General features: G+C 33.2%; 4 protein-coding genes, 1 long non-coding RNA gene, 1 other non-coding gene and 1 pseudogene across 9 annotated transcripts; 3 read left to right on the forward strand and 4 right to left on the reverse strand.

Annotated features, from left to right (window-relative positions):
* The first annotated feature begins 754 nt into the window (after positions 1–754).
* LOC110812711 (uncharacterized) lies at positions 755–4535 on the forward strand. Its single transcript, XM_022039541.2, has 8 exons — positions 755–942; positions 1313–1425; positions 2166–2237; positions 2351–2386; positions 2780–2825; positions 3444–3531; positions 3883–3940; positions 4263–4535. The coding sequence occupies exons 1-8, from the start codon at positions 882–884 to the stop codon at positions 4311–4313; spliced, it is 525 nt and encodes a 174-aa protein (XP_021895233.1). The 5' UTR covers positions 755–881; the 3' UTR covers positions 4314–4535.
* Positions 4536–4932: 397 nt separating this feature from the next.
* On the reverse strand, positions 4933–7940 carry LOC110812693 (chaperone protein dnaJ 49 pseudogene; annotated as a pseudogene). 3 transcript variants are annotated; one of them, XR_015813182.1, is made up of 4 exons: positions 7726–7940; positions 6373–7606; positions 5413–5934; positions 4933–5320 (listed from the first exon to the last, which is right to left on the reverse strand). The product of XR_015813182.1 is annotated as a chaperone protein dnaJ 49 pseudogene, transcript variant X1 (transcript). The 3 variants fall into 3 exon arrangements; XR_015813183.1 differs by lacking the exon at positions 5413–5934; XR_015813184.1 differs by lacking the exon at positions 4933–5320 and having other exon boundaries at positions 5740–5948.
* Positions 7941–8465: 525 nt separating this feature from the next.
* LOC110812725 (uncharacterized) lies at positions 8466–11252 on the forward strand. Its single transcript, XM_088208541.1, has 5 exons — positions 8466–8585; positions 9311–9500; positions 10084–10185; positions 10372–10466; positions 11196–11252. The coding sequence occupies exons 1-5, from the start codon at positions 8466–8468 to the stop codon at positions 11250–11252; spliced, it is 564 nt and encodes a 187-aa protein (XP_088064667.1).
* Positions 11253–11934: 682 nt separating this feature from the next.
* LOC110812713 (adenine nucleotide transporter BT1, chloroplastic/mitochondrial-like) lies at positions 11935–14664 on the forward strand. Its single transcript, XM_022039543.2, has 3 exons — positions 11935–13013; positions 13593–13754; positions 13872–14664. The coding sequence occupies exons 1-3, from the start codon at positions 12423–12425 to the stop codon at positions 14340–14342; spliced, it is 1224 nt and encodes a 407-aa protein (XP_021895235.1). The 5' UTR covers positions 11935–12422; the 3' UTR covers positions 14343–14664.
* A 627-nt stretch (positions 14665–15291) lies between these two features.
* Positions 15292–20342, reverse strand: LOC110812668 (uncharacterized protein At2g34160-like). Its single transcript, XM_022039486.2, has 5 exons — positions 20063–20342; positions 19644–19692; positions 18269–18331; positions 18131–18195; positions 15292–15709 (listed from the first exon to the last, which is right to left on the reverse strand). Exons 1-5 carry the CDS (start codon positions 20180–20182, stop codon positions 15617–15619), a joined length of 390 nt encoding a protein of 129 aa, XP_021895178.1. The 5' UTR covers positions 20183–20342; the 3' UTR covers positions 15292–15616.
* Positions 20343–21728: 1386 nt separating this feature from the next.
* Positions 21729–22927, reverse strand: LOC148253113 (uncharacterized). Its single transcript, XR_015813642.1, has 2 exons — positions 22481–22927; positions 21729–22313 (listed from the first exon to the last, which is right to left on the reverse strand). It is a non-coding gene; the product is annotated as an uncharacterized LOC148253113 (long non-coding RNA).
* LOC148253114 (small nucleolar RNA Z279/snoR105/snoR108) lies at positions 22503–22609 on the reverse strand. The gene has a single exon (XR_015813748.1). It is a non-coding gene; the product is annotated as a small nucleolar RNA Z279/snoR105/snoR108 (small nucleolar RNA).
* Positions 22928–26618: the final 3691 nt, after the last annotated feature.

The following is a 26618-nucleotide window of genomic DNA, read 5'->3' on the forward strand; positions in this document are numbered from 1 at the left end:
TCCATAAAAAAATTAAAAAATAAAGGTAGGTCGAATTTTGTTAAATCCATATGATTATCATAATTAATCAAAATTAACCATATTTGAAAATAATCTAATTTATTAAAACCAACATTAATTTAATTATAATAACTTTATTAATGTATTAATAAATTAAATTTTATATTTTATTAAATTAAGTATTAATATTAATAAAATAACAAGTTTTATATTTATATTAATAATTTTAAAATAAAATATAAAAATTTTAACTATTATATCATATTATCAAATTTTAACTATTTATTATTAGTTTATTATTAGTAGGTTACTTAATTGGGTTTAATTGGTTTATACAACTTTAATATTTGTACAATTTTATTATTTGCTACTTCAATATTTTTAAATATTAATTTTATGTTAATCTAATATAGGTATAATATCAAATTAAAATATTAAAATATTACTTTTATCAAATTTTAAATTTTTTAAAGAAAATTTACTATAAAATTAAAAATTTTAAATCTCTGATATTTATCTCCTTCAATTTAATTTATTAATATAAGCAAGTCTGGTCAACTTCTACAATTGATTTTTAAGAGTACGATTATATCAGGAAAAAATACAGTATATTCTCAAAATTAAAACTTTTTTTTTCAAGTAAAATCAAAAGTCAAAAGTTTGACCGACGTACCCTACCATATACACGTGGCCCAATGAGATTTAAAAGACCACGTAGCGGGTGAAAATTCAGCAAGAGGGGGGGAAGGTACAGAAATGGTTACCGCCTTAATTCTAGACCTCTGTGCTCTCTCATTTTCAAGTTTACAGGAAACAGAGAGTTGCAGAGTAGAAGAAACATTACGGCATTAGCTCGAGAATCATTTAATAGATTGAGGTGGATGATGGAGTCCTTGCGCTCTATTCGGATCAGAGATTCTCTTTTGCAGATCATCACTCTCGGTTCTTTAATTTTCCCTTCTCTTCCCTTCTCTCTCTACCTCCATTGGTTTTAATTGCGTAACTATTATATATATATATATGTGTTTATTTGCAAAGGATCAGTTCAGTGCGTGTCTTATCTGTGAACTCAACTTTTATTTGAAAGTACTCAGTCATTTCCTTAATCCATTTTGCTAGAAGTGCTTAATAATCGCCTTAGTCGGATTTTAATGGCCCTCTCTGTATGACCGAAGTCGATTTTTAGAGCGATATTCTAATGCCTACTTGTGATTTAGTCTCAATTCTACAGTTTCCTTCTAGGTTTGTTTCGTTATCTTAGTGTTCTTATCGTAGAACTTTTCTTTTTCTCTTGCGGGTAAATTTTTTCCAGGAATAACAGTTTCCTCAGCATTAATGATGTGGAAAGCACTGATGTGCATAACTGGAAGTGAGTCGCCTGTCGTCGTCGTTCTCTCTGGAAGCATGGAACCTGGCTTTAAGCGAGTGAGTCCTCCATGCTATAAATTGGATGTTTACTGTTGTGTAGATGTGAGACATGTAAAAAAACTCAAAATCAGCATATTAAATTTTATCTATAGTAGTAAATACTTGATAACTAATTAAATTATTGAACACGAAATCAGATTTAGATTTGGGTTCAAACTCCAGTCACCTCTTTCTTTCTCTGGTCGATTACCCATTTTTTTCAGCATATGATTGTGCTCATTGAGTTTTGTACATTTAGATGTTAATTTATGTTAATCAAAGTTGGAATCATTTGTTGAGTTAACTTGTATTATAGCCTCTAATTTGATTGTTCTAATTCTTTCCAAAAGAACATGTTAAACCATATATAGTCAGCATGAAATTAACATCTAGCTAAGCATAAAAGCAGAGATAGATAATGAAGTTTCATTTTAATACTATATTAAATTTTAACCTAAACTTATATAATGATTACTAAATTATGAACATATAATTCATTATAGATTTTCATGCTTGGTTAATACATACTAGCGTCCTTAATAAAAAGTGAAATGTTTTTGCAATAGAAATTTAAAATTTTATTTCTCAACAGATACACATATACAGACGTACGTACAGATATATATATATATATATATAGAGACACTTTATGTCCTTGTTTTGTTTGAGTCCTGTAATGACTTGATGTTAAATATAAAATCACTTGAATGCATTTTTTCCATTAAATCTACTAACACAACCTTTCGATCATCTTGAAGGGGGATATTTTGTTTCTGAACATGAACAAGGATCCTATTCGTGCTGGGGAAATAGTCGTGTATAACGTTGATGTATGTTATTTCCTTTGCCCATTGATCCATCGGATTCTTCCTGCACTTCTAAACCAAATAAAACGTGGTCATAATTTAACTTGCTAATTAGTTTTGTTCTTCTACATTTTTAGGGCCGTGATGTTCCCATTGTTCATCGGGTGATTAAGGTAAACTCCATATATTAGGATATTACATATTGTATACATATATGGAGATAGTAGTTACTGAGTTCTTCTTCTTGTTTACATGTGTGGCATAATAGATGAAAGGTACAAAATTTTCACAGTTCAAAATTTATGTTCTTGAGCTGTAAAGAATGAAAATCCAGAAAGAGAATATTATTTTTTTTTTACTGTGGTATTTGATGGCTTTGTTGTAATGAAAATAAATGACTTGATTAAAAAAATTTAGGCTATGATCTGAATACTCTCCTTTAAATTTCTGAATGTAATAAATTACACATTGCATATTGCACTTGCAGCTTTGTTATACCTGATTAATTGTATTTCAGTTGACTTTATTCAGTGTTTAATAAGAATTCAAAAACATTTATGTTTTAGGTCCATGAGGCAAAAGATACCGGAGAAGTTGACATTCTCACAAAAGGTAGCTCATTTTTTTTTTTTTCACATTAAGATATTTAACTGTCATTTTTTATATTAATAATTTTTTTATTACTTATGAATAATACGAATTTTATAATAATTTATTTAAAAATTATAAATTTAAATCTTATTAAAAATATAAACTTATCACTTTGTAATTGTAATTTAAATTGGTGATAATTTACAAATTCAATTTTTCAATTGAATTAAAATTTAACCTATTTTTTTAATTGTGAAAAAAAAAACACTTTTTTCTTAGTTGACAATTTCGAAATGGGCTCCTTTATGCCTGATATAATTGCATATCTAATTTGTATCTAAATGCAATCATTTAGATTTATATATATGTATAATATTCGAAGAATTCATTTTTTTTATAATTCTTTAAAAGAAGAATGCGAGATGGGTTTCTTAAGTTTAAAGTAACAAAAAATACTCGAATCTTATTACTCATATTTTGACATTCGGTATACAGGTATGAATTCTATTGTCATTTTTCAAAGTGAAATTTGAGGCTACTTATATAAAAAATCAAATTACAAACGGATTCCTGCTTTAATTTATATATCAATACTCTTATAGTATTTATCTTAATGTCATTAGTGCTTATTTCGTTCAGGGGACGCCAATAAAGACGATGACATATCTTTATATGCCCACGGTCAGTTTTGGTTACAGCGGCAACACATCTTGGGGAGAGCTGTTGGGTAATTTCTGATACTTTTTACTTCTTTTAGGGTATAAATAATAAGTAAGTTGCTTTAAATTTTTAGAACAATTAATTTATTTAATACAATATTAGTAATAGGCTAAAGTTTGAATGAGACATCAATTTTTGCTACCTACAAATAATAAATTTAGTAATTTTTTATAGTTCAAATCTACAAAACAATTAAATCAGTAAATTATTCTAAAAAATTCGATACTGATAACAAATTTTACCCATTTTGTGTTTGCATTATCTAAATTACATGCATATGATCATATTCCAGAATCAATGTATTGCAATTAGTGGGATTGAGATTTCCTCCAACGTTTCTGTTATTTTACCTCTGCAGGTTCTTACCTTACATTGGTTGGCTGACAATTATAATGACTGAGAAGCCAATAATCAAGGTAGTTTTGTGGAACCCAAACGGGTGCGTTGTGTTGTGAAAACTTAAACTGATAAATTCAAATCTTAATTAAATTAGAAAATAGAATTCCAATATTTGGTAAATAAGGTTAATTTTCAAAACAGATAACTAAATTTCATTGGCACCTTTCGTCGTCCGAAAAATAAACTTAATATACACATATTTATACACATACTTTCTCAGAAAACAAGCATAGAAGAGAATCCCCCCTCCTATGTATGCATATACGCTTCCTTCTGACTATCACGAAACATGTACCTAACGTTTTGTTTTTCTTCTTATTTTGTTTCTTCTGGCCGCAGTACATACTAATAACTGCACTGGGATTGCTGGTCATAACATCAAAGAACTGATTAGCAACCAAATTTCTTTACCCTCTTTCCTGGACAGAAGCACTAAGAAATGGTGGAAACATTGTCAGACACCATCTTGTCTTGGTTTTCTTTTCTTCTAAAGACAAAAAAAAATGTTTGGAGCATGTTAATTATCCTTTGTTGCAAGTACAAGCTGTCTAACCTTGTTATTAATTAAAAAAGATAATTTCTCAGTCAAGAAATTGATGGTGTTGTTGTGTCTCATAAGATTCTCAAAAAGAAAAAAAACATATTTCTGCCTAATTATTTACACTAGCGATTGCCCATAACATTTACTTCTTTAGTAAGATTGAGTTCGATCTGAATTATAATTTTGTGAAATAAAAAATAAAATACACTAAAATTTTAAATGTAAACAATATTTTAATTATAAGTCAACAGTAACAAAGATTAAAATGCCTACCGTGCAAACCGTTGGCAAGACCCGCAATTTTCAACCTTGTAAAGCTAACTAAACAATCTTTCATAATAGGCAAGAGCCACTGTCACTGAGATCACTCCAAAGTATTCAACACACACGGCATGATTAGTGCTTGGCTTGGTTAGTATCAATGGATCTCGTCCCAGATCCATAACCTAGACGAAGAATCACAAATCATTCCGAAACCTTAGAAATCATCCAAAATGATTACAAGAATTTCCAAACTGCAGAGTGTCATTCACTGGTTTTCCGCACTAATAATGTTGTGAAAACTAGGTCAGTCTGATCCCAGGTTTGTGATCAAGCTTAAGATTGTCCCTCACATGTAACAAACAAGAGCATACATATCCTTAGTAATTAATACTGCATAGAGTTTGCTGGATACATCCTATTTTTCATCCAAAGAAAGAACAAACATAAACTCTGGAGTGTGCTATATGTATATAGGCCCTATACCTATCCGACGCAAATTTGCAAGGTATATCCGTGTCATAAACTTCAGGGTGCTCCATATATCAGAAATATCCTTAATGTTCTACTGTACTAGTTGCCTCAGGCAAACAATCTGCAAAAGACGAGTAGAAATTGCCCTCAACACAAGTTCTAAACAATCTTACCAGGAGGAAAGATAATGTAAAATAGCCCTGATAAACTGACAGTTCTGGATTAGTGTTCCCTTGTTTTAGGTAAAACACTTGGCCGTCTGGATATATGAAGACTTAATGGAAGTGCTGCAAACATTGAACTCAGTAATTCTTCATAGTAGTGCTATCCACATAGTCAAGTGAGCGAGGAGATAAACGTCCAAACAGTGTACAGAAGCTGTGTTAGTGTTACCATCAAGCAAATTTGGTTTACTCAGTTATTTGATCCTAAGACTGTTTGTGAAGAAATAAACTTTGTTTGTGAAATCTACTTGATTCTACTCGGAACAAGTATGAGGTGGTAGATATTCCTCATAATACTCATAAACAATTTTTATCATTTTGCAAGGAATCTCCGACTTCTCAGATTATAATGTGTGAATTTCTAAATGAATTCCACAAACAAAGTTTATTTTTTCCAGAAACACCCTAAAGGTTACATGAGTTTGACCGGATCAAAACCAAGTAGCATTACTTGAGTTCTTTATATGAAGCTTCACAATCTATCTTTTCTTCTTCTCTTCCTAGAGATCACCTTTAGATGCAGACCTCCAAAAGCAAGAAGGTGAAAATTAGTAAACTCTGTCTATTTCAACAGCTGGTAGAGCAATGAACATCAACCCAATGGAACTAAGACTGGAAACTCAACACCATAATCAAATGCTAAAATGATAAACAAGCAATGATCATCAACCCATGGAACCCACAGGTTTAGATGCATAACACCATAACCAAATGCCAAAAAGACACACGAGCGTGCAAAAACAGCTTAGTTATGGCTTTGAACAGGATAGAATCATCAAAACTGATACATATATATATGTATGCTTTATAGAATATCACTGAAACTTATTAAGTATTACTTACTAATTTAGTCTGAATGAAAATAGAATCATACATAATTTTTTGTTTCCAATTCAACTACTAAAAATTATAATCAAATATAGAAGATAAAAAGGCAAACTAATTGGACCTGGTGCAAGGCCTCAAGAAGCAGCTGCGGCCTTAAACTGCCGCAACATATCGCAATGTGGCGTCTCACGAATAAAACCCCACTGTTGTCGCTGCAACTCAAACCGACAATTCTGAGTAAGAACAGAGAAATAATCATTTTCAACACGCTCCTCAATCCTTGCGCGATCCAGAGTATTCGGAGGGTAATCCTGCTCAAATTTAGCAGACTTCACATAATAATTGACACCCTTCTGTGTAGTTATCTTGTACTCGTAGGGATACGACCTTGATAGAGAATAGATGGGCTCGGAAGAGGGAAGGAAGTTTAAGAGTAATATCAGCAGCACAGGCAGCAATTGAATCAGCGAACGGAGGTTGAAGCCATGAGCAGACCCATGGTCGCCAGTCCTATGTCCCATTCCAGTCCCAAAATTGAAGGTACGGAATTGGGTAGTCGCCGGTGGCATTCCTCCGAAAAAGAAGTTCCTGAATATCTCATCGGCGTCAAACTCGGCTTCGTAATAACCGTTGAATCCATTCCTTGTGGCTGGGCGTCTCTCGTAGACGGGCTCATCGGAGCCGCTAATGTCGTACTTCTTTCTGCTTTCCTCGTTGCTCAGGCACTGAAAAGCCTTGGACACTGACTTGAACGCCTCTTCGGCGCCCGGGGCATTGTTCTTGTCGGGATGGACCTTCAACGACAGCTTGCGATAAGCTTTCCTCACGTCTTCCACAGAACAACTCTTCTCCAGTCCCAAAATCTCGTAATAATCTTTCTTCTTCTTAATCTGCCTCACGATCGCGATCTGCTCCTCAGTGTATGACGCCGTAGATGACGACGGCGTCGAAGCTGATGAACCAACCGATGAAGAACCTCTTTTGCGAAGCGAAGGGTGATCGGATGGCTTAGATTCAGGAGACCCCGATGCTTCCTTCCCTGAATCAGATGGATTCTGCGCCGCTTGATCCTCGGAATCCTTTTCCAGAGCCGACAAGAGATCGTCGACGGGGAGATGAGGGTCCAATCGCTGAGCTTTTATGAAGAATTTAAGGGCGCGAGCTCGATCTCCTGCTTCCATGGCTTCTTTCCCGATTTTCAAGCATTTCAATGCATCGTCCTTGTTCCCGTCCATATTTAAGCAATACCCAGAAAGAAGAAGACGAATAATCGGGAGAGAGCATAGAGCAAGAGAACTTATGGAGGAGCGACAAAGGACAATTGGGTACTCTTAATATATGTTCATCATCGATCCCTATTCGGATAGATACAAAGAAATAAATGAAAAATATCAACAACAAGATAAATAAAAGAAAGGAAAGAAAAATCAATAGAAAAAAGGATTTTTTTTTTTTTTTGACGAATTGAACTTACAGAAATTCGATCGGGATAGACGATAGTGCGGATCGGACTCGGGTTATTGGAGATTTAAGGCAGTCTTAGGGTTTCAAGGTTTGGAGTCCGGGAGAGGGTTTGGTTTGGGTATTTTGCAGAAAAGGGAAGAGAGGAATATCAGTGGAATTTTCCTCCTCCCATATTTCGCTTTTTGCAGACAACAAAGCCGAGTGATATCCTTAGGCCGTGTTTGGGTGCATACAAAAAATCATTCTTCATATCTTTTGACCCATTAATTATATCATAAAACGATTCGTTTGGTCAAAACAGTATACATGAAAAAGAAAAAAATAAATATCTAGGGATGATATAATTTTGAAGAAGAAAATATGATAACAATATAATATAAATATATAAAAAAATAAAATATAAGTAAAAATTAAATAAATAAAAGAAGTCTTTCTTCGAATTCTACATATCATAAAATTTCTTACGAGGATACATAAGGTCATAAGTAAAATTAAAAATTAATTATAAATTAATTAAGAGCTTATGGAAAATACAGTTGGATAAAAAATTATTTAATGAATATATTTATATATCATAATTTTTCATTTAAATTATTTTTTGGTCAGACCCAAAACCCATTAAATCCAGGCCCATTGGGCCCAACTTTCTAGCCTAAAACTTTACCTGAAACAGCACCTATTCCTCTTTCGTCGGGGTTTTAAACAGTAAATCTCTCCAAGGTTGAAGTCATTTATGTGCTTGGGGGAAACATGGAGGCAAAAAGTCTACTTCCCCAGTCTGATTTTTCAATGTACGCAGAAGAGGAGCTCATAAATGGAGGTCTAAAGGCAATTACAGATGGTATTTTTCATTTGCCTTCAACTGAAGATGTAGAATGATCCCTCAATAAGTTTCCTCCACAGACAACGAAAATGGCTAGGGAGAAGCGTGTAAGCATATCCCTCTTTTTTTTTATAATTTTATTTGATGTCTATTTTCTTCTTCTTTTTCTTCTTTCTTGGAGGAAATGTAAGGTTGGGTTTTGGTCTTTTGGTTGTAAGATTGGTCTGCTTGAATATGTTCCTCACTTCCATGCCTATGGTGATGCTTCTTGTTTCTGGAACCTCTTTCTTTTTCCCGGAACAAGACAATTTCTAGTGCTGATTGGCTCGTTACCACTTTTGGTTCCACTCGACTTTTTCTTTTCTTTCCTAGTTCCATCTGCTTGGAAATTTTAAAGGTCTATTCTACAAGGCAATCATTGTGGGAATGGTCAAGAGGCCAAGTTTTAGAAATTACTTCACAGTAGCTTCTAGCATTGTACCAAGAAACAGATAAATGAAATATAAACGACACATGCTACACATAGGAGAAAGAGATTTGCTGATAAGATTGCATTGCAATCAAGATGGGAGATTTCATTTGTTACAAGAAACTAGTGGATTTCTTATATCTGTTGTGAAAATCTAAATGTTTGTAATGTTGCTTATTAGCTTCCAAATCCACCTCCTACTAAATGAGAGACCGTGCCAGAAAAATAGGTAATTTACTCGCGTTCTGCTACCTATATGAGCAACTTCTGTATTTGATGCTTTTGTTTTTTCAGGAAGTCTAGCGGAAATTTCGTTTGAACCCCATCTGCTTCGTGATATCATCTCATCTTAAATATTTAACTGGTATAAAGAAGTATAAGAAGGAAAATGTTGTCTGGGATGAGCAAACTAGTGAATGGAAATGTCAATATGGTTATGATCACGTTAATGATGATAAGGATGTACCCATTGTTGAGGCCAAGGCAACATATGGTTTGTAATTTCAGAAGCCCTTTTAGCCTTACAAAAGTATCCATTTATTACAGATACACCTTTTGCCATTTCTGTCTTCAACTGTATTTTAATGATTTTGAAAGAAATGGTACCACCACATGCTGTAACCTGAAATATTCATTTTGTAGGCAATTTGTATATGGGCTGCACCCTTGGTGCCTTGTGAATGACATTCTTCTGAAAAAGCTATGAACTGAAAATCGTTTCACTAGTTTCTTTTATTTTCAAATTGTATCGTGGGTCACACTTCATTTTGTGCAGAACCAGAGGCAGAAACTTTTGTTATGAGACCAGCAGATAGGAAGAAAGAGGTGGAAAAGCAATAGAAGAATCAGTTGCAGAACTTGAAAGCAGCAGCAAAATTGGTGTTTTGCCAAGGTTTTGTTGCTCCTTTGCTCATAAGAGTCTTTATTCTTTTTGCACATAGTTGCAAACTTTCTTCTGCTTCAGGCACGGGGGAGTTCGTCCCTCTGCAATATATGTTAAGTTTAGCTTAACCAATCGTTTTCATAAAAAAAAAATGCATGAGTAGACCAACTAATTTGAATTCTCTTGATTTCAGCCTTGTGTCTACCCTTTTTGGTGCCTCCCTTCCTATTAATTGTTGATATGGCTTCAGCTGAAGAGTCTGACCGTTGTGCAATGTGGACTGTGCTTCTAGATGGTATTGAATGTCGGTGACATGCTACTGTTATAGGTTTAAACCCAGAGTTACTGCTATATTAATTGAGGGTTTACTGATGAGGTTTCATAGTCTATCTTTCTTCCTGGTCCTCGTCTTCCTTTGTGTTGTCACTAATTCATTGCCTATCCAAGAAAATTACGATTGATGAACTGTAGAATATAGCAGGTTTAGTTGCTGCAGCAACTCTAAATGGTAGAAAATTTGACAAGAAGTTGGCAGGGGTAAAAAGCCTTCTAAAAAGCAAGGAAAAGTACCCCAAGGTTTGTATACCACAAGAAGAAATATGCAAATGTTCTGATGCAGTCATTCCTAATTCTTGATCTTTTGGTCCTTTTCTTTCCATTCAATCCGACCAGTTACAAGGGCTCCAGGATAAGCTCCAAAGAAAACAAGCAGACAGATTAAGTTCTGAACAAGCTAATTTCTAAAAACTCCCTTGAGTTGCTTAATTTCACAAAGAGACACATGCGCCTTGGTGTGGTGCTATCTGATGGTTGATGAAACTCACCCAAATTTCTTAGTTTTGAATGAAAATTGATTCAAACCCCCATCATAAAGTTTTTGAAACAGGCCATAATATGTACAAAGAGAAGGAGAAGAGCCAAAGGAACCTAGATGGAGCGAATTCTTCGTAGGCCTTGAACATGTAGAGATCAAAGAAGAATCTTCACAAGCAGTCTGCGGAGAAAGGAAAGATGCATCCTTATCTTGACAAGTTTTTTATTAGCTTGTTTATGGGTAAGAAGTTTTTCATGCACTATTTGTGTTATTGGAACTCGGAACGCTCTTTCTCTCTGCCTCAAATTCTTATTTGTGAAATTGATTCTGGTTTGCAGAGCCGACAAAATGAGAATACGATTAGATCATATCACCTACAAACGTGCGGTACACAATCTTTTAGGATGAGTATCGTCACCATTCGTTTTCCAGGGTCAATCCATCACTACAGAAATATCGATTTTATCTGAATCTTGTGGCAACAATTGCAGGTCTTCGCTAAGAGAATATTTGTGGATGAAGACAAGAAGGAAATGGATAGAAGTTGACCCATTTATCCAAAATAAAGGATGTAACAGCTATAGTTTTGGGCTGCAGGCTGAATGGAAACTATGCAACAGAAGATTTTATATCTTTGTCTTGTCTAAGTTCCTTTTTTTAATTTACTATATGCGAAATCTGGTATAGAATTGACCTAATTGATGATCTAAATAAATTGAGAGAAATTTTTTAAAAATTTCATTGCAGTTACATGATGTGTCTAATATCATTCTGCTGTTTCAAGTATAGCAATATATTTTACATTCTCTGTTCATGTTAAATTAATTTTTTCATTTAAAAAGTTCTGGTAAATTTACTTTCTGAAACCTGTATAGAGTTTATTAATGTCAAAGTTTTATATTTTTTTTTTTAAAAAAAATGAAACTAAAAAAAGTACATTAAAATTTTACTTATCCAATTTTCTGATTTTCTCTCTGTTTTATGCATGATAGAAGCAATGACATTTTTCAATTTCTCCACATCAGTTTAGTCATATAACATCTTATTTATTTATAAAAATAAACTAATGAATAAAATAAACCTGACAAGTATTAACTTTTTCTTCAACATGCCAAATATGGCAGAGGAAATTTCTTTGCTAGCATTCTAAATGCTGCCAACAGTTTCTGGCTGCTCTACTGAGTACTGTGTGTATAAGGCATAAATATACATATTTTAATATTATTTCATCCAGAAAGGACCCATTTTTTATTAGGTTTTCTTCATTTTAGGGTTGAAAAATATAAAGGGCTCTCCTTGATTATCCAAGTCCTTTGTCTTTGTAACTTTCTCCTTCCACGAAAAGGCACCTCTTGGAAAATCTAAGCAGAGGCGGAGTGTTGAAGAGCTTACCGACCCCCTTCCTTTCTCCTCTCTCCTTCTCTGCGGAGAGGGAGAAAGTGAAGGCGACGAAGAAAAGAGAATACTTCTTATTCATCATCATCTTCTTCAGAGCATCTGGTACTCTCCGCCCACTCTCTGCCGCCCTTTATTCTCACTCGCTACACTTGTAAACATACTTGCTCTTATTCTTCAAAAGATTCGTTTTTTAGCCCTTAGGTCAATTCCCATTGGGCGAAATTTCTTTTCTGGTTTTCTGTTTCTTTAAAACCAGTGTTTTAGCTGGTCAATTTTTCTGGGTTATTTGAACAACGAGGAGAAAAAAGCTTTTTTAAGAAATGGGTGGACAAGGCTTGCAACTCGCTCATCGTCGAAACCGAGATGTTGTATTTTCTAGTTCTGGAATTAAGCTTCAATGGAGTATTCAAGAGGGTGATAATTTTAGGTCATGTGGCCTATTTGCGAGTGTTGGTCAAGCTGGTATGGGATTGGGGATTTCACCAAATCCTCCCAGTTCATTAGAGAGTAATGCCAAGCTTCCTTACACTAGCTTAAACTCAACATTTGTGTCAATGCCGGAACCGGGTTTTCTAGCTGATAAGAGCTCAAGGATGGTGTTTGAGGAAGCTATGGAGGTCGGTAATCGAGAATTTTTTATGAAGAAGAACAAGAAAAAGGGTGGGTTTAAATTGAAAATCAAAATTGGGAATCCATCACTAAGGAGGTTGGCTAGTGGGGCAATTGCTGGGGCTGTGTCTCGGACCATTGTGGCTCCATTAGAAACTATAAAGACTCATTTGATGGTGGGAAGCTGTGGGCACTCAACAAGTGAGGTATTTGAGAATATTATGAAAAATGAAGGGTGGAAAGGCTTGTTTAGAGGTAATTTGGTTAATGTCATTCGCGTTGCGCCAAGCAAGGCTATCGAGGTAGAGTTGTTGAGCAACCTATATATGATTTTTATTTGGATTTTGATTTGATATAATTCGGTATGTTTGAATCCATGTTGTTCTGATAATTATTTGATTATATCTACCATTGGGTATTCACGTTGACTAGAAAGCTATTGCACACTCTAGTTTTGTGTTTCATCCTTGCTTGTAAGTCTTGTGGCTTGTGGTCATGAGACTTCTGGATTATCAGCGTTATAGCTTGAGAAAGTTGATGTCTTGGAATTAAGCTTTTTGCCATCAGTATGATCAAAAGCTTTCTTTCTACTGCCTTATTTTATGTTAGTCAGAAAATGCTCTAGTATCCATGACAAGAAAACGATTGATTCATCTTTCATTTTGGTATGCGGATCTAGGCACTTAAACCTTTGATTTATGTCATGTTAACAACAAAAGTTAATAGAAGACTTTGCATTGAACAGGGTTAAGGTTCTTTGCCAAAAATCCAATTGGAAGTATCATAAGTTTCATTTTTTTTGTTTTTGCATCATAAACATTGTGTTAATCTTATTTGATACTGGTTCATTAACCGCATATACAATTTTTATCTTCCTACAGTTATTTACTTATGAAACAGTTAAGAAACACTTGACACCAGAACCTGGACAACAACCTATAGTCCCAATTCCAGCATCATCAATTGCAGGTGCTGTCGCTGGATTTAGCTCTACATTATGCACATATCCTCTTGAGTTACTCAAGACCCGACTGACTGTCCAGGTAAAACTCATCAGAAAAGGATTGTGGTGAAGTAATTACACCCTAGTCCTTGTTATTTCCTTTTTGATAATCCCACACAGATAGTAACTCTACTAATTTCATCTAAGCTGGTTGCAGAGAGGACTATACAAAAATCTTGTTGATGCATTCCTTAAAATTGTTCGGGAGGAGGGACCTGCAGAACTCTATAGAGGTCTTACTCCTAGTCTAATCGGAGTCATCCCATACTGTGCTGCAAACTATTTTGCGTATGACACATTGCGCAAGGCTTATAAAAAGGCTTTCAAGAAAGATGAAATCGGGAATATCATGACCCTTTTGATTGGGTCAGCGGCAGGTGCTATCTCGAGCAGTGCCACTTACCCGCTTGAGGTAGCTAGGAAGCAGATGCAGGCTGGAGCTCTCAGTGGAAGACAATATCAGAACATGCTTCATGCCCTTGTAACCATTTCTGAGAAGGAAGGGCTAGAAGGTCTATTTAGAGGATTGGGGCCAAGCTGCGTGAAAATAATCCCTGCAGCCGGGATATCTTTCATGTGCTATGAGGCGTGCAAGAGGATACTGATTGAGAAAGAAGAAGATTTATGATTCTCACAGAAGCAAATGGGCAGCTTTTGAATACCATAGGGTTTAACTAAAGGTGGAAAGGTGAAGTACGATTCATGGTTTTCTTCTTGCCATTTTATTTGTTTAGGATTTAGCTCAGCAACTTTGTTAGGATACAGGCTTTTTTTGGAGGTAAAAATTTTTAAATAGCCTTAAAAGGAAAAGTTTTGGAAAATGTTATGATATTTCTTAACGATGATTTTGCTCTTGGCAATTCTCTGTGACCTCCTAGGATTTGGAGGTTATCATGTCTCATTACATCCTATTAACATTCCATTATATATCACTGTAATTTTCACTGTTATCATGGATTTAAATACCATATCAATTGTACATAATCAATAAGAAAAAGTGAAACATTGGGCATCCAATCCTGCAATCACATTTTAATCTCTCTTCAAGACATGTTTAGGAAAATTCTAGTATCAGCATCATATTGTCAGAGTTAGTTATTTGTTTATTTGGATTACTAAAATTAGCAGAACATCAATTATAATTAGATTAATTTATATATTATCACCAGCTATAAAAGCTTTATTTTGCAATTGTTCTATTTCAATTAAAGGTTTCTTTCTCTACAAATTTTCTGCAGAATTCTTGTTCTTTGTTTTCTTTCTCTATTTTTCTTTTTCTTTCTTCAAATCCTCTTCTTCTCTATATTTCCTTCTGCCCTAGATCCCGGCACACACTTCTATTGATCTTTTTCTATTTAAAACAACTCAATAATTTCATGTAATAATCCTTAGCATTAGGTAATTACCTAATTACTACAAAATACTCGTGGCTCCTACACAAATTTTTAGTTAAAATATGATAAAATTACAGCAAAAAAAATGCGCCATTAGCACAGCATGGCAGCCAGAAACACCCCTTTTCCCCCATGTCGGTTCTAGTAGCTCAAAAGTAAAATGTTACCCAACATCAATAGAAATGCAAAAGAAAATTAAATATAGTCATTTACCCACAAAAACAAAAAGAGTAAATCAAATCATCCTCCAGCTACTAATGCAATTTAAGAACTTGAATAATGAAAACAGAAAGCAAAATACTATTTGGCTAACAAAACTGAATTCTAATAGCAGCTGTCATTTTGGTATCCCTGCTCCTAAGATAAAATTTCTGCAAGCTACCATCTAAGATAATAATAACTGGGACACTTGTAAGTTATAATGAAAAGATGATGGACTGATAACACGTGCTTTTACTGATTCCAGGACTAAGAACAAGGCAACTAAACACTAAGAAGCAACATTCCTTCAACTTTGCTCTTCATCTCCAACTTCCTTCTCCTCTGCAGCAGCAGCCATCAATTCATCAAAGTTTTCAGTCTTCCCAAGCAATATCTCAATCTGATACAGAAAATGCCCAACAAACGATATCAGCTTTGTTAAGGTTCATATGAAAAGCAAAACTCTGTTACAGACTTGCAGCAATCAATAGCAGCATAATAGGATCTGTGGTTCAATTCAGATGGAAACTAAGGCTGCATTTTCTTTCAGTACATAGAAACGTTTTTCTAATTTTCATATCCTATGTTAATATATGCTCATTTTCACAAGTGGTGGCTGAGAACGAAAATTTTACTTTCTAATGTATTCTTAAAAAAAATTTTGATTTATAATTAGGTACCATATATTCAAACAACAATGGATATACTGCTACGTACAAAAAGATACATGTATTAACAATAAAACAGTATAAACTATTTTCATGACTCAACCAAAGCCTAAGTCTCCACTTTTACTTTTTCATAGAAATGTGCACTTATACCCAAAAGAAGTGTTCTAATTGAAAATGATAACAATAATCATAAAAGTGAAAAAATAGGATAAGTTTGAAAACAATACAAAACTACTTTGTAGTGCTTTAGAACAGTAAGCTAGTAGTTAAGCATATCCAAAATACCTAACATATAAACACATACATGCATACATAGTACATGCATATCTACAAGTGCGTGCAGCTGACACATACATTATATGTATTCGTATGTATATATATATATATATATGAATACATATGTGAGCATAGAAAACAAAAACTAGAGATGTTTTTATACATGGACAGCCTAAATTCCCCTGATATAATTAAAATGTCAAGTTCTCTAATAACATAAACTAAGAACCTTAAAATAAGTTCGGTGGGAATAATTAGCAAGAAAAATGACCGCTTTGTTCAAAGTGAATATAGCATTCAACGACCTATTCCAAGTTTCCTCAGATAAAAAATCACCTGCATCTTATGTATATTTTTATCAAGCCATGTGAATGATATAACATGAACCTAAGCACGCTGGGCAATCTTCCCATTTATTATATATCTCTTATAACTATCCTAATGAGTGTTGCTTCACCTGCATCTTATGTATATTTTTATCAAGCCATGTGAATGATATAACATGAACCTAAGCATGCTGGGCAGTCTTCCCATTTATTATATATCTCTTATAACTATCCTAATGAGTGTTGCTAAGAGATCGGAAACAATTCAGTGTAGATTCCTTTGGAGCAAATCTTATGAGAGAAGAAAATATCATTTGGTGGCATCAGAAGATGTCAGAAGACCACTCCATCAAGGTGGTTTAGGTTTGAGATCTGGTGTACAGATAAACCAGGCGCTACAAGGCAAGTGGATTCGGTGGTTCATGAAAGAAAATGACATTCTATGGAGAAGGGTGGTAGAGACGAAGTTTGCAACCGTGGATAGAGGATGGTATTCAAGTGTTTTGACAAGACCACATGAGAAAGGGGTGTGGAAAAAAATAAGCATGGAAGAGGATAAAGTTCAGTAATGCATCAGGTGGAAAGTCGGCAATGAGATGAGAACAAGTTTTTGGAAGGATTCTTGGCTTGGGGGAAGGGCGTGCTCAAAGATAGGTTCCCCCAAATTTTTGCGATTGCACGGCACAAACACATCTCTGTCCATGAGGCATTCAGAGATACTGGGAGTCAAAAAGGAGTGGCAAGTGAAAGTAATGAGAAATCCCAATGACTCGAAAACAAATGAATATGAAACTCTCCTGAGTTCACTATCATCTACATCTTCGAATGGGAGTGATGACCAACTGGTTTGGAGGCTCAACGCTGCAAGGGCATTAACGGTTAGGTCTTTCTAGAATTACTTAGCCAAGAATGACCCTAAAGGGACCAAGTTTCCTTTGAATACTCCTCATAAAGTTGCTTTCTTGATTGGGAAGCAGGGCGGCAGAGGAAACTTGTAATCAGATTTTGCTTGAGTGTCCACTTGCGTACAATCTACTGACCATGGCACATGGGTTTCTAGTGATTAGTCGGGTAATGAATGACAGGGTAAGGAATGAAATTTGGGTCTGGAAGGGTATTAGTGGCAGGAAAAAAATATGTGAGCCTCATTCCTGTTGCTATACTTTGGATAGTTTTGGAAAGAAAGAAACAGGAGAATTTTGGAAGAGGATCTATATAGGATTAGAGATAGGTGATTCCAGACCCTGGGGTTTTTGGTTATGGGTCATCCTCTATATTTTATGGAGGATTTTAAGGACCTTATTAACATTCTAATTGATATATAAATAATTCTGTACATGGGTTGCCACCCTCTTAGTGCCAGTAATTATTTATGCACACCATATTTCAAAAAAAAAAATATTTTATGGAGGATTTCAGGGACCTTATTAACATTCTAAATGATATGTAAATAATTTTGTATATGGGTTGCCACCCTCTTAGTGCCAGTAATTAATTATGCGCACCATATTTTTATTTCAAAAGAAAAAAGATGTAACATGAACCTACCTTGGCTTTTTGGACAGGGCGCCCCCTCAAGTCATCCTTCATATCAACAGTTGAGGTCATGATCTCTGCAGAGAGAGCACATAATTTGCCACAGGTCCAATAAAACAAGTACTTGCAAAACAGAAGAAAGAATCTTACTCTTCTCAACAGCCAAACCATTATTCTTCAGAATTTCAGCAACGGTAACAACTGTAGCAATGGCTGTAAATGTATGGAAGAGAAGGAAAACAGAATGAATAAGTAACTAAAGAGAACAGCTATTTTTTTGCTGAGGAAAAAATAATGCCATTAAGAAGCACCAACAAGCTGTCACCCATGCACAAAATATTTACAATTCTCTCAAAGAGAGAAAATTTCAAGCAGATCAATAAGGAAATTCCCTTCAACCAGAGAACATGATCATTAATCAACACGGCCACTCTCTCACAAACATCGGCTCTTTTAAGATGAATCATTGAAATAAGAAGCATAAGATAAAACCTGTGCCTTTTAACCAAATCTGCATGAAAGTTTTCATGAGGCATGGAAACCTTTCTAAAAACTTATCAACAACTTAAATTAAGTGAAAACAAATTCAGAAACAATTGGATTTGCCACCAACCTAAGAAAAATCAGATTTCATTTAGTGTTCACAAATTTTAAAGGCAAATAACTACAGTACAGCTAGAGAATAGTAAACTTAGTTTGGAGTTGTTGATGTAACAAGTCAGTATCAGCAATCACTTCAACCAGAAAACTACAATTCATAAGCACACCAAATCCTACAAAAACAAGAATCTAGATATAAAAGTACCTCCTTTTCACTTTCATATCAAAAGCCACTGATAAATAATAGTGAAGATTTCAAAAGCAGAAAGCAGAGGAGAGAACACTAAAAATAATTCGTCTCATGTGGTAGATTAAAGGCCTGAAAAAAATTCCATAGTTGCTACTTCTATAAGTGTGGATAAGACACCCCGGCCCTTACTACCTTTGAGAACATCAACCAGGCAACTTTAAACTAAAATTTTCAGCTCTGTGAGAGTAAAAGGAGCAGCGACTGAGTTGATTCTGAATGAGCTTAGGGCCTAATCAGGGGATTCTAAAAAGGCAAAAATAAAGCAAAGCACCCCTTCTCCTATCCATATTTGGAATTCTTGGAAAGAAATGAACAACAGAACTGCAAAAGGAGCAAAAATGAAGCACTCATTCCTGCTCATCTGGTTAGAGACCATGGGTGTGTATTCTTTTCCTTGAATTACTTGTCAAATTTTCTGCAAAGATGGAGAATTAGTAGACCTCATAGATTTTTATGTCTGAGGGAGAATCTCTTTGTTTCTTCTTGCAACCAAAGAAAGCAAAACAAACAAAAAAGAAACTCATATAATTTTGCAAGCATAGATTAGAGATTCCGCAATCACAGTCAACTAACAAACAAGATCAAGAAAGGGGATATAGATATTGAGACATAAAATGAAAAAGAAAAAAAGAGAGGCACAAATTAAAAGCATAGAAGAGCCAAATAACAAAATACCCATTCCAAGTGCAGACAGCTCGACTTCATTGTGTTGCTGCATATACCTCTGCGGGAACCATAAAAAAAGGACAGAACCAAAGAAAATAATGATTAACTTAGACCAGACAAAACAAAAATACCTAATTTTATGATTAAATGCACAAAACCTACAAGAGACGAAGGATTAACTGTTCATTAACCATTACTCCGCCAGAGTGACCCAGAAATTAAGAGATTTCAAATCAATAAAATCCCATATTCCCGAAACGTAAAACATAAATCCATTAGTAATAACCCCTAAACAGCTGGAGTAAGGTAAAGTGACGTCAACATTTCGGAAGCAGGTAAAATTTCTTGTTAACTTTCGTCATCTCTACAGTGAGCTTTCATAGAGTATAAATACACGATACGAAAACAAACATATAGATTAAGGATACCTTGGCGAGGTTGACGTAAAAGAACAAGGGTTTCTTGGTGTTGGAGACTTGAATCCGGTTCTTCTTGTGTAAATCCGCAGCGAGGTTGATGTTGTTGACTCCCTCCGTGATCTCCTCCATTAAGCTCAAGCCAACAAAACCCTTACCCTAAACCTGGAAATTTCCTTCCTCTCTCAGGAGGGAGATATATCGAGGAGAACACAGCTGGGAGAGAAGCCGATGCCCTAATTAACCGAAGCTGTTTGTTTGGGGTTTTAATGGAAGCTTTAAAAAGTATTGTATGCAGAGAGACTTGATAAATACTGAAAAAAAAAAAGGAAACATAAAGTTGAATAAAATAAAAATAATAATAAATAAATAAAAGTTGAATTTCTTAAAACTTATCTTCTCTTTATTTTAAGATTTAAATTTATCTACTCTTTCGAATATATATTTTTTAATATACGAACTTATATGATTTATATTTTATTTAATGTGGAATTTATTTTAAATCTCATATGGTAAGTAATATAATAACTATTTGTATTGTAGTTTTTTTTATTTAATCTATATTTTTATTTTATTAAAGATAGTTTTAAAAAAATTATTTACAAGCTTAATTTTATTAAGATAGTTAGAAGAGAGGTTAGTTTGGTAATTGAGTGACATTTTCCACTTAGTTAAACTCTTGTGATATTTTTGTTTCAAATTATATTTATAATTATTGTAATCGAATGACATAAGTCTTAGGGAGACACTAAATGTATATGGTGATATTATATTTATCAAGGAACCAGATAATTTTTTAATTTACTTGTTCAGTGATAATTTTTTATTAGTTTTTTTATCAACAAATATGTTTGATGTACGCAACAGACTATCAATTTATTGAAACCATTTAAAAATGATCAATTTTGATTAAACGGGTATGGTGTTTAATGCATTTAATTTAAGTATAGACTTATAATATGTGCAGCTATCATATTTATAATTTATTAAAATCATTTAAAAATGATCAATTTTGATTAAACAGTTATAGAATTTAATGCATTCAATTTAAGTATAAACTTATAATAAGTGCAGATATTATATTTATAATTTTTCATTTTATGATTGAAAAAATAAAAAATAACAAAAGTCAGACAATATAAAATGCGGTTATAGTCCCTGTATCACACGTGTGTTTAATTTATTTCTTATTATACCGTAAGTAAGAATTACTTTTTTACAACCGCATGTTGTTTTAAAAAATTTATCGTATAATGCAAAGATTCATTCCGCTATGAATTCAAGTATACTTATGTGTTTATTATATTTGATTTAATATGAGATTTGTTTACGAATTTTTAAAATATGCTTTGATTTAATTCTAACATTTTTCTCCCTAAATAATTTAAAGGTGTTGTGATTTTATTAAAAAAAATGATTATTATACTTTTAGTTGCCTAAGACACTATTGTTATATTTAAAAGTATTTAACCAGATTTTTTGCTTTGCTGTTGACAACCCAGAAGTTTGATTAATATTTAATATGTGTTATTCGTTAGTAATTTAATATTCTTAAAACAAAATTTTGAATTAATTATTTATTAACACTTCTTTTACTTGTTACAGATTATTTTAATAATATTTTTAAAAATTAAATTAGAAGTAATATGTATACGGAATAAAATAAATAAAATAGATACATAGAATTTGTTGAAAATTTATAAAAAGAAGTAATTACAAAAATAAAACTACGAACTTAAGCGATTATATTGAGAAGAAAACACCAGCAAAAAAAATCCAATAAACAAATTGCTTGTTGAATTTTAATATTTATTATATTTTGTAATCAACTAATTAAAGTTAGTTCTAACTGTTTTTAAAATTATATAAATGCTTTTTAGTTTTTATATCTCAGACTTCCCAATTAAGGGAGTAAATTAGAACTAAAGCACGTTCTTAACGGAAAGGGGCGATAAATTTGGAATACAACCTTTCTTTGTTATCGGTGTGGGACACCATCCTTTCTCAATAATCATCGATTAACTTTGCTCGCTACCGATGTGGGAAAGCACCCTTTCTCAATATTCCTCATAAGTTGGATTACCAATCTCATAATACGTGACAAACCTTCTACTGTTGATTGCTTGTTGTGCAATAAAGCAAGCACACGCTGTAATTAATTTTCTGCCATGAAAGCAATCATAGGACGCACAACCTCCTTACATTGCAAGTTAATGTCTTCGACATTGATACAATTCCAGGCAAGTGCTTGCTAACCACGAAACTAGCCATCCGAACATGATACATCAAGAATAGAAATCAGTGTCATGATAATGACAGAAAATAGACATCAAATCAGATTTGTATTCATCAGAAAAGGACAGGACAACGACTATTTTTAGGTTGGGATAACATAAAAAAAATTCGTCATGTTTTTGGTTGAGATTTTACTTGAGAATACTCCTTCAAGATTGGGATCAGATTGAATCAAATGGGAGTGTCCAGGTTGTCGTAACCAGGCGTGGGGCGGACACCCCTCTCGCAAATTAGAAGGCGAGAGATGACCACTCATCATATCCCGTTAACTGCCTGAAGGATCATGGTTTTATACGCCACCAGCTCGCGAAATTATTTACAGGAAGCTAACCCAATACCGTAACTACGAGTCGATGTGGGATGACGAAACAACACTTATCATCTTCAACTAAATCTTCTCTTCATATTTTAAGCTGCTTTAAGATAAGATGAAATGTTAATCTATTTATTTATTTATTTCATGTATAAAATAAATTAAAAATTATAATATTTATTTATTTTTCAATCTATAATAATTAGTTTCAACAAGTAAATTTATTTTTTCAAATTAAGTTATAACCATCAAATAAATCCGTAAAAAGAATAAGAACCCAAATTTACTATCTAATAATTTGTTTTCCCAATAAATATGAATAGTTCAGAACCATCATCATAAACCAGCTCGCCTTCGTTTACTTCGAGAAGGGTAAGATCCATTTAATCTCTTAAACCCGAGTTGTGATTTAATGCATCTAAATCTTATCTTAAATTAGCAAATATGAGTTAGGAGTTGTTAGGTCCCGATCAGAAGCTGGTAAATATTTAAGAAAGTTTTTCTCTTTTGAGCAAGAAACACCACAAATTAATTTGCAGAATTTAACTTCCTTTCATCCATGATGATATGCTGATGGAATTGTGGGATGCAGTAGTTGTGCAGAGATCGTGGGAAGTGTTGGTACTGCTTTGACTGTTTCATAGCTCCAGCTCTCTTACTGATCATATACTTGGGCTTCTTTATGGGTTGTCGTTGAGATCTTTGGATCCTATTATTGCCTCCCCCTTTTGGAGGAACCTTGTCCTCAATGTTTTGAAGGCCAAAACGTTCTTGTAGTTTTAAATATTTTTTTTGTCTTCTTCCTCCAGAACCCCATGGTGGGTCTAATTTACAGACACCTCTCCGTTCATATTTCCTAGAAAAATAAAACCAAAATGCCACACGGCGAATAGGTTGGGAATAGAAGGGTGGTCGGCCCTGTCACCGAAATGGTCGACAAGTAGTCGTTTAAGCTAATTTAATATATGTGTATGTATATATATATAGTAATTTTGATTAGGGAGACTGCTGCACTTCATTCATTTTCTGCTTATTACTAAGTTATTTTGTTTATTTCTCTTTTGTTTCTCCCTCTTTTTTTTTTTTTGCTTTTCCAATCCTCTCCCTCAGTTTCATTCTTCATGAGCGTCTCTTAAAACTAGCAAAAGTTGTTCTTTTGCAAACGCACTCAATTACCAACTGGAAAAAATAAGTTGATATCTCTTGAGAAGATGCTACAACCCCCACATTAACAGACATTCCCCATCCCTTGTAATAGTACTCTAAAGCAGCTCTCATCACAGAGACATTTCCAATACACTCAAAGATGTAGTCAATCCCACCATCAGTGAGATCAATAAGAATATGGTGAATTGGTGCTCTATCAAACTTCTCATTATCAATATCTATGTCAATAGTCCGTGAAGCTCTTACTGCTTTTACACCCTTTGTATCAGCAAGACCAACCGTCTCAATACCAAAAACAACAATGATAAACTTTTGTTATGTTCGAAACTGCTCCAAGTTACCAGTCGCAACACCACATCCAATAAGGAAAATTACCTTTCTACCCCCGTCGTTTTTCTCTGTGCCATCGTCGTGGTTCGGCCGTGTTTGGCCCTTTCTGCCCGTGGTATGATTGCTGGAGCCTTCTCCGTTCATTGTCAGAGTGTTCGTGAGCCGTTGAAGGTTATATTTGATATGATGGAACTTGTCGGCGAACATGATTTCCATTCAGCTCAAACTTGGCTTGCAACCTGCCTAAGCTGGCTTTGAGATTCTAAATTCTTTCTTTGTTAATCACCATTAAACCTGCTCTGATAACAAGGTTAGCTTCCCTTTTGGGCAAGAAACACCACATATTAACAGAAACAAAAAATGGGTTATTGAGAACAAGACAGGTATTGAATCATAATCCAATAGGCATCAGGGCATGTTTAAAAGAATTTCACTCCTAAAATTAACCCATGTATCAAAATGAGCTAAAACCCAATAAAATGGCTCGAACATATACACTAATCCAATTCGTCTTTGTGGGTTGAATTAAAAATTTAATAATAAGCTAATACTGGAAAACCAACTAGTTAATGGAAAATTGGTCACGGGTCAAGAGCCCACTAAGAGAGGACCTTAAGTATAGTACCGATAATACCTGAAATTAAATATATATATATATATAGATGCAAAGGAAAAGGTCGATAGTAAATAATATAAAAAAAATATATAATAATAAATATATATATATGAATATAATTATAGTAGTAATAAGAATAATCATCACAAAAAATTATGACTGTGGTGGTTGTGGGAACTGGCACGAATGTAATTACATTTACAGTGCTGTGTGTGTGTTATAGGAGCTGATACATATTCGACTATGGTGGTTGTATTTATGGAATGGCGTGTGCGTGAGTGGTCGGTTGCGGTTGAGTGGCGAACCTCATAAGAGTAGTGCGTAGTTTATCATACCATACTAGGTCCATAAAGGGGTGGGTGTGTGTATGTGTGTGTCTATTCTTGATCGATTTATGAACTTCGTATCGAATGATTTTTAATGTTATTGTGACTGTATTTTCATTGTTAGTGGTGTTATAAATTTTTTTATTTAATAATAATTTAAACAGTATCGTACGATAAAATATTATTGTACATTTATAAAAAAAGAGTAAAAGGTATAATAGTTATACAGTATATAATAATTAGTCAAATAAATAATATTATATTTGTTAAAAATTAAGAAAAAAATTATCTTTATAACTAAAATGAAAGATGTCAACATGTTTATTAACTCATAGGTGTTAATAATATAATCGAACCTATTATGATAGTCAATATTAAAAAAAAGATAACTAACAAAAAAAGTATGAAGCTAATTGGAATAAGAGATGCATAACAACACATATAATCGTTCAAATAACATGTTTATCTCATATTCACGTAAGAATAATGTAAGGGAGACTAACTGTACTAATCGCAATTTGTAAGTTAAATTATTAAATTGTAGTAGTTGTAATTATTACTGAACACGAAGAACTCGCCCATTTTTTATTTTTCAAAGTAAAAAATTCAACAATCCAATTACGATCAGTTATAATATTTATTAATTATTTAATAAATATATATATGTTTTTACATATATTTTTATGAATAAACACATTCATAAATATATAATTTTAAAAATATTTTTTGTATACTATATAATTTTCATTAAATATTCCAAAATTTATATAATAACTATTCATTAATAAAGAGACTGTACCTTATATTTCTTTACCAAACAATTGCACTAAATGTTTAATTTAAATGTTCAAGTGCTATTGGTGGATTGAAATCTTCAGATTCTTCACCAACCAACAATTTTTTTTTTGCTAGATTCTGGCACGTGTACATTCTAATATTTTATCAAATATAACAGAATTTAAAATATAATATTTAATTTTAATTTTAATTTTATATTATCTTATACAATTTATATACTTTTTTATTTCTTTTGAATATACCCTAAATATAGCATAAACCCATATTAATTATATGGAGTAGGTATCATAATCAAAATCATTTTTTTGAAAAGAGTAATAATAAGGTGCATTTCATTTAGTCAAGTTAATTTCAATTATTGGAATTTATTTGCCTAATGATAATACCTATAAGTAAAAAACTTTAACTAATATTCAAATTCATAAATATCTCTTCTATCAATCTACTTTTATTTTTATATATTTTATTATTATATTACAAAGCGAAAATCAAACTAAGTATTTAAAAATATTGGTTAAATAAATTTAAATTAAAACAATATAATTAACACGATTATTATAAAAATATATAACAAATAAAATAAAATAATATTTATAAATTTTTAATATAAACATATTTTTAAATTTTAGCCAATTATAATAGTTAAGATGTGAATTTTACTCAATTACAAACTTTAACAAAATTATACAATATATAAACTATCGATTATTTATTTATTTTGCA

Source organism: Carica papaya, chromosome 7 (genome assembly GCF_054855325.1).
Source record: "Carica papaya isolate Zhongbai chromosome 7, ASM5485532v1, whole genome shotgun sequence".
NCBI lineage: Eukaryota > Viridiplantae > Streptophyta > Magnoliopsida > Brassicales > Caricaceae > Carica > Carica papaya.

Bases quoted from the DNA above. Each gene is read 5' to 3' on its own strand.
- LOC110812713 (XM_022039543.2), top strand. From the start codon at position 12,423: ATGGGTGGACAAGGCTTGCAACTCGCTCATCGTCGAAACCGAGATGTT. The intron at 13,014-13,592 runs GTAGAGTTGTTG...ATCTTCCTACAG, and splicing joins CGCCAAGCAAGGCTATCGAG to TTATTTACTTATGAAACAGT. The intron at 13,755-13,871 runs GTAAAACTCATC...AGCTGGTTGCAG, and splicing joins AGACCCGACTGACTGTCCAG to AGAGGACTATACAAAAATCT.
- LOC110812668 (XM_022039486.2), bottom strand. From the start codon at position 20,182: ATGGAGGAGATCACGGAGGGAGTCAACAACATCAACCTCGCTGCGGAT. The intron at 18,332-19,643 runs GTATTTTGTTAT...ATACATTTACAG, and splicing joins GCTGTCTGCACTTGGAATGG to CCATTGCTACAGTTGTTACC. The intron at 15,710-18,130 runs GTAGGTTCATGT...TTTCTGTATCAG, and splicing joins GCCCTGTCCAAAAAGCCAAG to ATTGAGATATTGCTTGGGAA.
- LOC110812711 (XM_022039541.2), top strand. From the start codon at position 882: ATGATGGAGTCCTTGCGCTCTATTCGGATCAGAGATTCTCTTTTGCAG. The intron at 2,387-2,779 runs GTAAACTCCATA...TTTATGTTTTAG, and splicing joins TTGTTCATCGGGTGATTAAG to GTCCATGAGGCAAAAGATAC. The intron at 3,532-3,882 runs GTAATTTCTGAT...TTACCTCTGCAG, and splicing joins ATCTTGGGGAGAGCTGTTGG to GTTCTTACCTTACATTGGTT.
- LOC110812725 (XM_088208541.1), top strand. From the start codon at position 8,466: ATGGAGGCAAAAAGTCTACTTCCCCAGTCTGATTTTTCAATGTACGCA. The intron at 8,586-9,310 runs GTAGAATGATCC...CAGGAAGTCTAG, and splicing joins ATTTGCCTTCAACTGAAGAT to CGGAAATTTCGTTTGAACCC. The intron at 9,501-10,083 runs GTTTGTAATTTC...TCTTGATTTCAG, and splicing joins TGAGGCCAAGGCAACATATG to CCTTGTGTCTACCCTTTTTG.